General features: G+C 45.5%; 1 protein-coding gene across 4 annotated transcripts; it reads right to left on the reverse strand.

The window, feature by feature from the left end:
* Window positions 1–289: 289 nt before the first annotated feature.
* On the reverse strand, window positions 290–15,194 carry leng9 (leukocyte receptor cluster (LRC) member 9). Of its 4 annotated transcripts, none has more exons than XM_052490134.1 (7): window positions 14,981–15,194; window positions 14,100–14,252; window positions 5,832–5,915; window positions 5,017–5,098; window positions 4,133–4,263; window positions 3,697–4,026; window positions 290–3,172 (listed from the first exon to the last, which is right to left on the reverse strand). In XM_052490134.1, the coding sequence occupies exons 2-7, from the start codon at window positions 14,239–14,241 to the stop codon at window positions 2,133–2,135; spliced, it is 1,809 nt and encodes a 602-aa protein (XP_052346094.1). In that variant the 5' UTR covers window positions 14,242–14,252; window positions 14,981–15,194; the 3' UTR covers window positions 290–2,132. The 4 variants fall into 4 exon arrangements, with proteins under 4 accessions (XP_052346094.1, XP_052346095.1, XP_052346093.1 ...); XM_052490135.1 differs by lacking the exon at window positions 14,981–15,194 and adding an exon at window positions 14,721–14,826 and having other exon boundaries at window positions 5,832–5,912; XM_052490133.1 differs by lacking the exon at window positions 14,981–15,194 and adding an exon at window positions 14,721–14,826.
* Window positions 15,195–15,500: the final 306 nt, after the last annotated feature.

Consider the following 15,500-nt stretch of genomic DNA (forward strand, 5'->3'; position numbering starts at 1 on the left):
TCCATCTCCTCTCTCAAGCCCCTCATCCTATCCTCCCTTTGTCCCTCTCTCTCCTTTGACATCCATCCCTCTTCACTCTCCATCCCCCTCTCCCCATCTATTTCTCCTCTCATCCCCCTCTCTCCTTTCTCATCGGAGCGGGGCTCCTCTCCCCATCCCTCCCTCTCCCCCATCCCTCTCTCTCCTTTGTCCATCCAGCTCTCTATCCCTCTCTCTTCTCTCTCTCTATCCTTCCTCCATCCCTCTGCTGTTACACAGAAATATCACCACTCAGACATTCACAAAAATGACAAGTTCAATATTTAATGTCCTTGGCAATCCAAATCCAAAAGGTCATAATTCTTTGTAAAAGCAGACATTTTACATTATGAACATAGCAGAAATCAGTGGGTTTCTGTTGGATTATATTAAAATATTCATATTAAATTAATCTTATTACAATTATAAAATCATCTTTGTAGCCACAAAGTAAGAATTGATTGGTTGAGATGAAGTTACCATGATGGAAAGATAATATTTCACCCATTATTATATTAAATACATTACATCATTACATCAGTATTAAAGTCTGCTAAATGAAATGTGAAAGCTATAGACATTGATGGATTCTATTAAAATGTAACATGTTTCAAGTTAAACTGTAGTTTGTTTATATCCTGTGTAGTGAATGATTACTGTGAGTATTAATAGAGTTCAGGCCATGAAACTGTGTGTATGCTCATTTAGAAAGGTTGTTGACCTAATCAGATAACAGGAAATTGCCTAGGATCAGAGAGCAGGGTCAGGCCCAGAACAGAAGATGGATGGGGATTCTCTTGGTAATAAACACTTGAAACTTCTCTTGAGCTTTTGGTCTCAATTCCTTATTGCAAAGAGTTTGAAATAGCATTTTTCTTCTTAAAACAACATGGTACAGTAAATTAGTCGTTACAATTACAGCTACTTCATCATGGTCCGTAGCAGATAGAGGCACTTCATGAACATTGGGATTTCATATTTTATTCAATGGAGTAATTTTCAAGCTGCAATACGAAACTTTTAGGAAGCGGACCAAATTCACATAGAAATGTGAGTTATAGATTTGTCATTGAAATCTAAGAAGTGGTAGATCTGTTCTGAGTGCTATTTCTATGCTTCCCGTTCTTAAGTTTCATTGTTGTGTCTTTTACTTCCGGTTTTGTACACCATCTTCAGAAAGCTGAAAATACAATATTTTGGTTATTGAAAAGATATTTCACAGCGGTTTAGATGGTACAATAACTCTCAACACATAACCAGCAATGATTGCTTGTTTTGTCACAAACTGAACTTAGGCAAACTTGAATTTCAGCAACCAGGAAATTGTGGAGTGATTTCTGCATATTGCACCTTTAAATGTAAAATGATTGAGACTGAGGTGTGGAAATGTGGGTTCTGTGCTTTGTAAAATAGCACCTCCATACCTTAACAAACTGTCGTGGAAATTTCCTCTATTTACCAAATCATGGGAGCAAACCACACACACACGTCAGAGTTAGTTATAAAAGTCCATCTTCAATTATATGAGCTCTATCACAGTCCTGTGACTCTCAGATGAATTCAGTGTCTCCCAGTGGATTCTCTGAGAGCCCCCTTATAATGCAACTGAGTTCCTTTTAATAGCAAAGACACACATAGTCAGACAGCATAGACATAATTCATCATTCAGCTTTGTCTCCTTTCCCAAATCCCAGAACCATAAACCAAATCCTCCATATCAACAGGCATATATCAAATTGTCATTTAGATACAACCCACTCAAAATACAAACTCCTGGACAAACTCACGGAGAGGAGGTGAGGCTATAGGTTAAGATAGAAACAACATAAGAGGGAGCATAGAATGATTCCAGACACTGCAACCCTTCTTTCCCCACTAGAAAAGGTAGGGAGTAAAATATATGTTTACACATGATGACACTTTGACCTCTCCCCTCTCAGCGGCCCATGCAACTTAGTTTTGACATAGAACAGATAACTGCAACCACGCCACAGTATTATACAAAAATACCATTCTGATGAGAAGTAACTTACACACATTTGATGAATATTAAACAGCTTACAAATGTTACCAACAAATTCTGATCCTTCCACGACGAAACACACACCTACAGCTCACCGGAGATTGACCACACACAGTGTCTCATAAAACCCATCCCCAGTCATCCCCATGCTACACAGGTGTAGCCTATTTATAGGCAGTCGCCCAAAATTCACCCCCTTACCCACCTTCAGCTCCCCCACCCCCTCAAACACCCTCGCCCCCTCCTGGTCCTTCACCTTGGCCAGGGTGAGATGGTAGCGTGGGTTAAAGGAGTCCCTGTGCAGCCAGCCCTGCTCTCTGAAGGCCTCCTGTAGGCCAGCATTTAGCTGCTGGAGGTGGGGCTGAGGCTGGGGGCTCAGGTAGAGAACTTTCCCACCAAAGTGCTTCAGTTTCAGGGGGAAGGAGACAGCCACAGGGGGGTTGCGGTCCAGGTAGGCGAAGCGTTGGAGCATCTCCCCAGCGGCAGTGACCTCGGCTGGGCCGGGGAGGACCAGGAGACACAGGGTGACGTGGAGGGAGGAGGGGGGCAACCAATGAGGGGCAGATGAGGGGAGGAGGGAGGTGAGCTCCTCCTGAAGGTGCTGGAAGGAGGAGAGGATGGAGGGAGTGTTGGCCCGGAAGGTGATGAAGTGGGTGGGCTTACGTTTGGAAGGCCGGCCTCCACCCCTCTCTGTTCTCTGCTCCACAGGCACAGATGGACACTGGGCTAGGTCTGGGCCTTTCTCTCCATCCCAGTAATCTTTCCATTCTTCCTCCTTCTCACCTTCATCCCCCCTGCTCTCGCTTTCTCTCTGGGATAGAGACATCTGGTCTGCTATGACGACTAAAACGGAATCCTTCCCAACTTCCTCTTCCAAGGGTTCTGATTCTCTTCCTGCTTCCTGTTGGTTCAGTGGAGTACTTCCTGTGCCTGGTCTGGTCGACTCAGGCATCTGAACACTTATCTTGCTCTGATTTCTTTCCGCCAAGTGTCCGTTTTCAACATCCTGTTTTATCAGGGACTCGTCACTCTCTTCTCCCTCCCCTGTAGTGATGACTCCATCTTGTTCTTCTCTTGATTCACGGTGGTCGTTTTTTGGGTCTTGTTGTTCAACATCTTGTGTCCCTTTCCCTGACAATAAACAAGCTGATTTTGAAGGTTAACCAAACATAATGACAAAAACATGTTATAGACTAGCAAAGTGAAGTAGAACAGTATGTTAATCCAGGTTCTAGAGCTGTGGAAATCCCTCCCTCCATCTCCCTACCTTCCTCACCCTCCCTTCCTCTCCCTACAGTCCTCCCTCCCTCGTCCTCCCTCCCTCCCTCACCCTCTCTCCCTACCTCCCTCGTCCTCTCTCCCAACCTGTCTCCCCTCCCTCCCTCTCTCTCTACCTTCCTCCCTCCCTCGCCCTCTCTCCCTACCTTCCTCCCTCCCTCGCCCTCTCTCCCTACCTTCCTCCCTCCCTACCTCCCTCGTCCTCTCACCCTCTCTACCTTCCTCCCTCCCTCCCTCGCCCTCTCTCCCTACCTTCCTCCCTCCCTCCCTCCCTCGCCCTCTCTCCCTACCTTCCTCCCTCGCCCTCGCCCTCACGCCCTCTCTCCCTACCTTCCACCCTCCTTCGCCCTTGCTGCTTCCTCCTCGCCCTCTCTTACCCTGCTCTTGCTCCTCCTCCTGTCCAAAGGGGGGCGCCAGACACTGTCCAGTGGATCCAAACACCCTGTCAGTCCTGTTGTTGCGGTCCCAGACTCTACGCCCTCTATGGGTGAAGTACTGAATCCTGTGTCTGGGCAGGGCTAGCTCAGAGGAGTAGTCACAATCACAGGGGTCGGTGTCCCAGTTGAACTCAGAGAAGGGCCGCTCCAGCACCCCAAGGAAGCGGTCCACGTACCCCACCACAAAGTCCGCCGGCTCCACCGACGGGTCCCACAGGATCCGAGAGATGACGTCATCAGCTGTACGCATGCGGGGCTTCTTAGTTGATCCTAATGGGAGAAACACTTTGTTAGTTAGTTATACTTAGTTTGCAGTAAACAGGTATTTTAGTGGGTTCTCATATTTTCAGTTAGATTTAATGGAGGGAAATTGTACCTTTTCCCTCTGTGTCTTTTGGCTGGTTTGTTTTATTCCCTATTGCTTTCTTCTCGAGTTTTCCCTCTTTTTCTCCCTCCTTCCTGTTTTCCTGGTCTATAACAGCCTCTGGGTCGTCTAATGTTGGAGTGCTGAGAAAGAGGGAAGGAGAAAGAGGGATTGTATTCATCACTCTGGTCAATGTAAGAGCTAACCTGTTAGGTCTTCCTCATACTGATAGGACAGTGACCTTCAGATGGATGTATTTTAAGAAGCGTATCTATATGTCTAAACAGATACATTAATTTAACTATTCTACCTCTTCACTTTCTTATCTTATGGAATTAAATACCTATCTATTATATTTCTACTGTGCTACATGACTTGATTACCACTTGGTTCAGAGGCTCTGCTTGCTGTGAGGGCAGACAGAGCCAATACCACAGATGCTGCTTCTCACAGGAGGAAAAACAATATCTTCCTCTGAAGATTCCACTGTCGCCAGGCAGAAGGATTAGTGATGAGAGGGAGGACTCCGATTCTGAGGGCCATCTGTTTAGGGCTGGTAGCTATATGCTTTGAAGATTTCTGTCTTTCAGTCTTATTTAGTTGTTCAAGTGGTTAGAAGTCTGAAATAGACTGAACTGTGAATAAATATTAGCCCCTAACCCCTGGGCATTTTCAGTTGTTCCGAGGGCTGCACAAACATTATGCATCAGACAATTTAAATCATGCTTGTTAAAAATGGCATGAGTGTGAAGGCATGTTTAGACATCACAGTAACAATGGCATCATGGCACCATCAAAAGTCAAAATGCAATGGTACTTAGCCATTGCCCTGCCATAGTTTTTGGTATATAACATAATTTTCTTACAGGTCGGTGGTGATCGTGTTAGCTACAGACCTGTGCGATCGACGACACCTGTTTCCAAAACGACACTTTCCCAACAGGAAGAACTGACAGACACCTGCTCCCTCCTCCTGGCCTGGAACATGAGAGAGAGAGGAAGGGGGGCAGTTATTTAGCAGGCCGTCTCACCCAAAGTCAGTTACAAAACAACATATAATATCTGTATGGCCTTATATAATATCTGTATGGTAGTTTGTCCTTCCCAGTGTTCTCTGTGTTATCAGTGTCGTGTCTTTGGCTATGCCGGATTAAGTGATATGACATGCTATTCTATAAAATAATTTCTCCGTAATTAATATTACCTGATTGAGCTAATCATGTTAATGTAATTAACTAGAGAGTCGGGGTACCAGGAAAGAATATTTATTGAGCTGTTATCTTCCGAATAAACTCTTAAAGACCTAGTAATATTTGACATCAATAGCAGTCAATATTAATCGTCATCTTAATTCAGTCTCATCTGAATGTTGTAAATTCTTGGTTATCTGCACGAACCCTGGCTAACAAGTTGAATCAGCAATGTAAAATTGGGTTTAATTATTTATTAATAAATACCTAAATAATCACACAGAATTACACATACACATAAATAAATCATAACTTGATTACAAATGACGTCATAAAGGAAAGCATCCCTAGCGGGCGGAACAGATATGACAGCTTGTTACACAAAAGAAAAGGGGCTGGGTTTGAGTGAAAGAGCGGGAAGACTGAGGAACAAAGGGCAAAGCTGTGCTATCGTAAATACAGTATCTTATGCATTCTAACTTACCAACAATTTGTAAAAGGAAAATGCAATAAATATTTACTCTGAGCTGCACTTCGGTAGGTTGGTGGTAGATGGAAGGCCGTGTTGCCCAACCGAGTCCTTTGTGCTTTGAAGAATGTCTCTGCTGGTAAATTGAATATGTTGTAGTAACGTCGTTGTGTGGTAGACGGGATACTCTGTCTGTTCCTTTCTAACCCTCGTTTGCAGCGGCTGTTGCTAACTCAACGACTAGGAGGTATCACTTCTGTAGTGAATAAGAGTTAAAAGTTCATACCATTCGCAACCAAAGGTCACGCTGATGTTGGCTTCGTTCTGTAGTTATTATCTGAACCATTCTGACATCGGACCGTTACATTGTCGTCAAGGCTTTATATAGGAAGGGAGAGGAGGGCGTGTTTGATTTTTTTTATAGCCCATGTCCCTTCACAGGGGTGGGCCACTGATTGAGCAGAGCCCTATCTTATGGAAACCCAAATCTCACATTTTAGAAGCTAAAATCACATTTCATCCCATCACAAATCATTTCATATTCAAACATTTGAATTGAACAACAATTCCATGTGAATCCGATAACTCTGTGTAGACTTTCCACTGTAGAGTTTGTCATCTTATCATTGATGAGAATGTCTCAGATGACAACCAAACTGACATCATATTCATTAAGTACCATTGCATATGTTCAATTGGTCGGATTACCAGAATATAGTTAATTTTCCCCCACCTTCTGATGTTCTCAGAATCTCTATGTTAACCAAGGGTTTTGCAAATGTAACATCAGTAGGGTAGAGAAAGGAAAAAGGGGGAAAGAGGTATTTATGACTGTCATAAACTTACCCCCAGGCCAACGTCATGACATCAGTGTCCTTGGATTTAAATTCCCATGTATTGGTCCACCAAGACCAGTGTGTACATACTGAAAAGAAGGGGGGTCGCTGAGCCCAGTAGACTAGATTAGTTCATGGGCTCATGGAGAGATTGGAACAGTCAAGGAGAATGACACTCAACAAGGTCACGATGACCCCGAAATGAGCCCCAGACACGCTACCTGCCAGACCAGCCAACCTGACCAAGTCTTTACTGAACTGAAGGAGCTGAGAGAGATGGTGGTGGAACAGAGAGTGGAGCTGACGAACATGATGGTGGAACAGAGAGTGGAGCTGAGGAACATGATGGTGGAACAGAAAGTGGAGCTGAGGAACATGATGGTGGAACAGAGAGTGGAGCTGAGGAACATGGTGGTGGAACAGAGAGTGGAGCTGAGGAACATGGTGGTGGAACAGAGAGTGGAGCTGAGGAACATGGTGGTGGAACAGAGAGTGGAGCTGAGGAACATGGTGGTGGAACAGAGAGTGGAGCTGAGGAACATGGGGGCCAGAGTGACAGCTAGTGACAGCCAGGTGAAGGAGCTGAAAGGAGAGGTGGTGAACCAGAGAGTGGAGCTGAGGAACATGGTGGTGGAAGAGAGTGGAGCTGAGGAACATGGGGGCCAGAGTGACAGCCAGGTGAAGGAGCTGAAAGGAGAAGTGGTGAACCAGAGAGTGGAGCTGAGTAACATGGGGGCCAGAGTGACAGCTAGTGACAGCCAGGTAAAGGAGCTGAAAGGAGAGGTGGTGAACCAGAGAGTGGAGCTGAGTAACATGGGGGCCAGAGTGACAGCTAGTGACAGCCAGGTGAAGGAGCTGAAAGGAGAGGTGGTGAACCAGAGAGTGGAGCTGAGTCACTAAGACTGAACTGGACAAGAACAAGGTGGAGCCAATGCAGGTAAAAAAAATGATTAGCTAATATTTAAATTGAACAGACAATGAACAAAATAGCATATTGTTCTGTATGTTATTGCAGTCTCCAAAATAAATATTAAAGAGCTGAAAAGATAATATAGAATTTGTATTTATTTATAATTTTAACAGTTTAAGGATCTATAGCTCTCAAAATATGTTCTCTGTTTTTGTCCTTTCTAATTCCAGGCCAAGCAGCAGAACTGTCAGCCATGCAGGCCAGGGACAGAGAGTGAGAGTGAGAACTCAGGTACAGTATTGACAGTACGACAGATGAATAATTTGTTTACAGTAGGTAGGATTATTAATTTCCCCCAGTAGATCATTGAAGAGTTCATATTTGCTCTGAAATGTCTCTCTGGCCCAGGAGGCCAGACTGAGTGCCAGTGAGAGAGGTGGAGGAGCTGAAGAAGGAGAATGCAGGTTAGAAAACACACAAATGTAGTCACTGCGCCACATTGACATTATCTTCACAGGTGAAGGATTGCTGTGTATACTATATCATATAATGTGAAATAACATACATTAAACTGTATTCACAGACAGGCAAAAAAGTGGCATTCTATGCTGCTTTGACTGACTCTGGGAGGATAGGACCCTTCAATGTTGGCATCCCACTGGTCTACAGTAAAGTCTTCACCAACAAATCGGAAAGGCCTACAACTCACTTACGGGTAAAAGCTCCAACTACCTACATGCATGGACATGAAAACATTCTGGGCCAGCTAATGTTACTGAGTGCTGATGGAAATTGTTGATCTCTTCCTGTTTCGGTTTCTGCTCTGATGCAGATATAAGTGATAAATGTCGACTAAATCAGATTCACTGCCAGTGATGCCCCTAGCCCAGGAGACATTGGTGTTTACATATACAAGAATGACAAGAGAATCATGTTTAATTATGCACACAGTCCTGGTGGAAATGGTAGATTTGTGGAAAATGCAGTGACTCTAGAGCTGCAGGTGGATGTGGTCTACATGAGTCTCCCTTTTTACATTTACATTTAAGTCATTTAGCAGACGCTCTTATCCAGAGCGACTTACAAATTGGTGCAAACACCTATGACAACCAGTGGAACAGCCACTTGCATCTAAATCTTGTTGGGGGGGAGAAGGGGGGTGAGAAGGATTACTTACCCTTACTTACCCTATCCTAGGTATTCCTTGAAGAGGTGGGGTTTCAGGTGTCTCCGGAAGGTGGTGATTGACTCCGCTGTCCTGGCGTCGTGAGGGAGTTTGTTCCACCATTGGGGGCCAGAGCAGCGAACAGTTTTGACTGGGCTGAGCGGGAACTGTACTTCCTCAGTGGTAGGGAGGCGAGCAGGCCAGAGGTGGATGAACGCAGTGCCCTTGTTTGGGTGTAGGGCCTGATCAGGGCCTGGAGGTACTGAGTGCCGTTCCCCTCACAGCTCCGTGGCGAGCACCATGGTCTTGTAGCGGATGCGAGCTTCAACTGGAAGCCAGTGGAGAGAGTGGAGGAGCGGGGTGACGTGAGAGAACTTGGGAAGGTTGAACACCAGACGGGCTGCGGCGTTCTGGATGAGTTGTAGGGGTTTAATGGCACAGGCAGGGAGCCCAGCCAACAGCGAGTTGCAGTAGTCAAGACGGGAGATGACAAGTGCCTGGATTAGGACCTGCGCCGCTTCCTGTGTGAGGCAGGGTCGTACTCTGCGGATGTTGTAGAGCATGAACCTACAGGAACGGGACACCGCCTTGATGTTAGTTGAGAACGTCAGGGTGTTGTCCAGGATCACGCCAAGGTTCTTAGCGCTCTGGGAGGAGGACACAATGGAGTTGTCAACCGTGATGGCGAGATCATGGAACGGGCAGTCCTTCCCGGGAGGAAGAGGAGCTCCGTCTTGCTGAGGTTCAGCTTGAGGTGGTGATCCGTCATCCACACTGATATGTCTGCCAGACATGCAGAGATGCGATTCGCCACCTGGTCATCAGAAGGGGAAAGGAGAAGATTAATTGTGTGTCGTCTGCATAGCAATGATAGGAGAGACCATGTGAGGTTATGACAGAGCCAAGTGACTTGGTGTATAGCGAGAATAAGAGAGGGCCTAGAACAGAGCCCTGGGGGACACCAGTGGTGAGAGCGCGTGGTGAGGAGACAGATTCTCGCCACGCCACCTGGTAGGAGCGACCTGTCAGGTAGGACGCAATCCAAGCGTGGGACGCGCCGGAGATGCCCAACTCGGAGAGGGTGGAGAGGAGGATCTGATGGTTCACAGTATCGAAGGCAGCCGATAGGTCTAGAAGGATGAGAGCAGAGGAGAGAGAGTTAGCTTTAGCAGTGCGGAGCGCCTCCGTGATACAGAGAAGAGCAGTCTCAGTTGAATGACTAGTCTTGAAACCTGACTGATTTGGATCAAGAAGGTCATTCTGAGAGAGATAGCGGTAGAGCTGGCCAAGGACGGCACGCTCAAGAGTTTTGGAGAGAAAAGAGAGAAGGGATACTGGTCTGTAGTTGTTGACATCGGAGGGATCGAGTGTAGGTTTTTTTCAGAAGGGGTGCAACTCTCGCTCTCTTGAAGACGGGAGGGACGTAGCCAGCGGTCAGGGATGAGTTGATGAGCGAGGTGAGGTAAGGGAGAAGGTCTCCGGAAATGGTCTGGAGAAGAGAGGAGGGGATAGGGTCAAGCGGGCAGGTTGTTGGGCGGCCGGCCGTCACAAGACGCGAGATTTCATCTGGAGAGAGAGGGGAGAAAGAGGTCAGAGCATAGGGTAGGGCAGTGTGAGCAGAACCAGCGATGTCGTTTGACTTAGCAAACGAGGATCGGATGTCATCGACCTTCTTTTCAAAATGGTTGACGAAGTCATCTGCAGAGAGGGAGGAGGGGGGATTCAGGAGGGAGGAGAAGGTGGCAAAGAGCTTCCTAGGGTTAGAGGCAGATGCTTGGAATTTAGAATGGTAGAAAGTGGCTTTAGCAGCAGAGACAGAGGAGGAAAATGTAGAGAGGAGGGAGTGAAAGGATGCCAGGTCCGCAGGGAGGCGAGTTTTCCTCCATTTCCGCTCGGCTGCCCGGAGCCCTGTTCTGTGAGCTCGCAATGAGTCGTCGAGCCACGGAGCGGGAGGGGAGGACCGAGCCGGCCTGGAGGATAGGGGACATAGAGAGTCAAAGGATGCAGTAAGGGAGGAGAGGAGGGTTGAGGAGGCAGAATCAGGAGATAGGTTGGAGAAAGTTTGAGCAGAGGGAAGAGATGATAGGATGGAAGAGGAGAGAGTAGCGGGGAGAGAGAGCGAAGGTTGGGACGGCGCGATACCATCCGAGTAGGGGCAGTGTGGGAAGTGTTGGATGAGAGCGAGAGGGAAAAGGATACAAGGTAGTGGTCGGAGACTTGGAGGGGAGTTGCAATGAGGTTAGTGGAAGAACAGCATCTAGTAAAGATGAGGTATTGCCTGCCTTGTGAGTAGGGGGGGAAGGTGAGAGGGTGAGGTCAAAAGAGGAGAGGAGTGGAAAGAAGGAGGCAGAGAGGAATGAGTCAAAGGTAGACGTGGGGAGGTTAAAGTCGCCCAGAACTGTGAGAGGTGAGCCGTCCTCAGGAAAGGAGCTTATCAAGGCATCAAGCTCATTGATGAACTCTCCGAGGGAACCTGGAGGGCGATAAATGATAAGGATGTTAAGCTTGAAAGGGCTGGTAACTGTGACAGCATGGAATTCAAAGGAGGCAATAGACAGATGGGTAAGGGGAGAAAGAGAGAAAGACCACTTGGGAGAGATGAGGATCCCGGTGCCACCACCCCGCTGACCAGAAGCTCTCGGGGTGTGCGAGAACACGTGGGCGGACGAGGAGAGAGCAGTAGGAGTAGCAGTGTTATCTGTGGTGATCCATGTTTCCGTCAGTGCCAAGAAGTCAAGGGACTGGAGGGAGGCATAGGCTGAGATGAACTCTGCCTTGTTGGCCGCAGATCGGCAGTTCCAGAGGCTACCGGAGACCTGGAACTCCACGTGGTCGTCGCTGGGACCACCAGATTAGGGTGGTCGCGGCCACGCGGTGTGGAGCGTTTGTATGGTCTGTGCAGAGAGGAGAGAACAGGGATAGACAGACACATAGTTGACAGGCTACAGAAAAGGCTACGCTAATGCAAGGAAATTGGAATGACAAGTGGACTACACGTCTCGAATGTTCAGAAAGTTAAGCTTACGTAGCAAGAATCTTATTGACTAAAATGATTAAAATGATACAGTACTGCTAAAGTAGGCTAGCTGGCAGTAGCTGCGTTGTTGGCACTACACTAATCAAGTCGTTCCGTTGAGTGTCCCTTCAGGCAGGGGACTGTATTGGCGTTGAGGTTTCCTGCTCTTCCCTATGTGAGGGGAATCAATTCAAATCATAGGCCCAATAAAACTATGTAACTACCAATGAAAACTCTTAATACAATTATATTTATGAAAACTGGTGGGAGTGATATCTAATCTAAATCACATACTGGCACACCTTGAATGATGTCCTAGTTGAGGATTTAATGAGCCTGTTTTTGTGCAACTTCTGATTAGGACAACCAGGACTCATTTTGTCAGGGGTGTCAAACTCAATCCATGGAGGACCTAGTGTCTGCTGGTTCTTGGTTTTTCCTTTCAATTAATACCTAGACAACAGGGTGAGGGGGAGTTTCTTACTAATCAGTGACCTTAATTCATCAACAAGGGAGGGGTGAAAACCTGCACTCGTTCCTCCGTGGAACGAGTTTGACAAGTGCATTATTGCCTTTCCATTCATAAATCTCCCAACGTATTAGCTGTCACTGATTTCCCAACATGAATGTTACACAGTATATGACACATCTGCAGTATTACTTGTGTGTAAAGGCACATATTTTGTCCTTACAGGAGGGGTTTCCCATAAGAAGTATGATAGTGCATAAAACATTGCATGTGTAATTCCATCCGTTCTTGGCACTGACAACATTTGGACTGGACTGACTTGGCTTGCAACCTAATGACACTAGAGGGGGTACACAGACAGTTTGGTTGGTTTCTCCCTTTCCCAAAAGTAGGAGTAGGAAGAACTCAGCCCTAGACACTGACCTAGGTTAGTTCTGTGTTTTCCTTAGAAGTTAGAGACAGTGAGCTGATACTCGATCTGTGCTTCAGAACAACTTCTACCAGGAGCTTTCAGAGAGAGTGGGGGAGTAACAAGTGGGAAAACACTGCTTTCTCCCAAATATCAAATCCAATGTTATTAGTCCCTTGCTTGGTAAACAACACGTGTAGACTAACAGTGAAATGTTTACTTATGGGCCCTTCCCAACAATGCAGAGAGAATGAAAATAGAGAGATAATAGAAAAATAATAACAGGTAATAATACAAGCAGATCTCAGAGAGATCATACTGTCTGATGAATACACTGTTAGATTCTGGGTTAAACTTGGAACATTGTTATACTCAGAAGTATAGTATCTGAGGAGTGATAGAGACTGTTTTTTACATCAGAAGTTAATGGTTATCTGTAGGAGCCAGATGGCTTTGGAATGTGTTGGGTGGACAGGAGGAAGTCACAGGATTGCTATAGGGGATATGAGTGGAGATCTTTGGATTAGGCAAGAAGGGGTTTGAGGTCAGGTCAGATCCCCTTAAGAGAGAAGTAATGGTTTATTACCCTATCACTTAGTCTTCCTGTCGAACCATAAAATATGTAAGGATTAGAGAGAAGGAGGAGTGCCTAAATTGGAGTATATATACTTGTGGTGGTGGAAACATGATTTGTCTAATACAGCTGTATTGATCCTCTGGGAAGAAATAAACTTGGTTATGCTTTCATGGTGTCCGTTGAGTTATTTACTCTGAGAATTAGAACCTAACAACACAAATCAAATCAAATTGTATTGGTCACATACACATGGTTAGCAGATGTTATTGCGAGTGTAGCTAAGATACAATCAGTGTGGAATTTCTGTGGAACATATCATTACTCAGGCAAACCCAGACTTCCTTCAGAGAAACTGAGGATGGGGTGAACACCAGTGGAGGCTGGTGGGATGAGCTATAGGAGGATGGTCACATTGAAAAGGCTGGAACGATATCAAGCACATCGCACATATGAAAACCACGTTTGACTCCGTTCCATGTATTCCATTGAAGCCATTACAATGAGCCCGTCCTCATATAGTTCCTCCCACCAGCCTCCACTGGTGAACACCCAACTTCCTCGGTACCTCAATATTAAAAACGGTCCTTCATAATTTGACCATACCTAGATAAACTTCAGTGTTGTGTAATTATCAAAATATGAACGTTCTCTTTCACTGTCATTTCTGCTCTGCCTCTAAAGAAGCGTATATGGGAAGGTCCTTCTGTAGCTCAGTTGGTAGAGCATGGCGCTTGTAACGCCAGGGTAGTGGGTTCGATCCCCGGGACCACCCATACGTAGAATACGCACACATGACTGTAAGTCGCTTTGGATAAAAGCGTCTGCTAAATGGCATATATTATTATTATTATTATTATATGCCCTAGTTAGGCCTACATCTCATGTGTCTACACGTACCAGCAGTTCACACAGAATCCAACTGAATGACAAAACATTACCTGCAGTCACCTGAGGTCCATCTTGGCTGGGACTGGCTGGGACCTCTGTCTTTGGCCCCTCTGTAGCTCTATGCTCCTGTGCTCTCCTGTCCTCCAGGTTCTCAGCTGAGTCCAAAGGCACACCTGTCTCCTCTGACGCCATAGTCAATTAACCTGTGGGTGTAAAAGATTATTATACAAAAGTGTTAACTCTGTTTCTCACTGTTAACATGGCAATACAAGCACAACCAGTTAATACATCAATAAATTAAGCAATAATAGATTTTGTAAATATAGTAGCTATATATTTAGAAGTAAGTTGTGCAATGTAGCTATATCAAATCAAATTTATTTATATAGCCCTTCGTACATCAGCTGATATCTCAAAGTGCTGTACAGAAACCCAGCCTAAAACCCCAAACAGCAAGCAATGCAGGTGTAGAAGCATTACCTGAATGCTATAGTAGCTACCTAAGCTAAGGAAAACTGAGAGGTAGCCTGCCCTAATGAGGATGTAGCAACAACACACCCAAGAGTCAAGATAACAAGTTATACAATGCAACCAACATGTTAAACATGAATAAAACGATAATGTAATACTGTATAATATATGCATTATGACACATTATTGTTGTTAGTTACCTGAATGTACACCCTCTGACTTATAAACAGATATATCACAGATTCTGTCTGAAGCTATCGTAAATGTGTACTTTGACCTTTGTTATGTTTGTACTGAGGGGGCTTGTGGGAAATGTAGGTCTAGGTCTATGTACCTCAGTGATGAGAACAGGCTTTCTCTTCGTTTAAACAATCATTCAAATGCTCAAAACAATTGATGCTATAATGTTTTCTATTCTAGGCCGTTTATAAATTAACAATAGTTTGTTATAATTTCTTACCGAAGAGAGTATACCAAAACTGTGAGTCATCTCCTGGATCCAAAGCGCGTGACTCTCCTCGTCACATGACGACTACCACTAACCTAGAGAGCGAGCGTATCAGAGCAGTGAAAAAGTATAAACAAAAGCTAATACAGCAACAAGACTACTTTGGTAATGAACTAGAAATTAGAACTTGCGTGTGCATTGGCGATTTATTTCCCATGCTTTTAAGAAAAATAATCATGATCTATTTTCGAGACATTGGTTCGTGCTGTGCTAGGGGTTAGCTTGTCAGTAATGTCATTTTGTGATGTTTTGATGCAAATGGTCGCCTGTAATTTGTTGCAGTGATTGTTCATGGTGCTTTAATCAAGGTAAGTGTGCTTGACTTATAGGTTTCCATTTAGAAAGGTTGTAGGAAACTTTCCCCAGCAATTAAATTGAATTACACAGAAGGGGTTTATAAGCGCGGAAATCGACTCTGCCACACGAGCATGTTTTTTCGGCACAGTCGATAGCGCGCCGGACCTCGAAGGTC

This window comes from Oncorhynchus keta, chromosome 31 (assembly GCF_023373465.1).
Source record: "Oncorhynchus keta strain PuntledgeMale-10-30-2019 chromosome 31, Oket_V2, whole genome shotgun sequence".
Classification (NCBI taxonomy): Eukaryota; Metazoa; Chordata; class Actinopteri; order Salmoniformes; family Salmonidae; genus Oncorhynchus; species Oncorhynchus keta.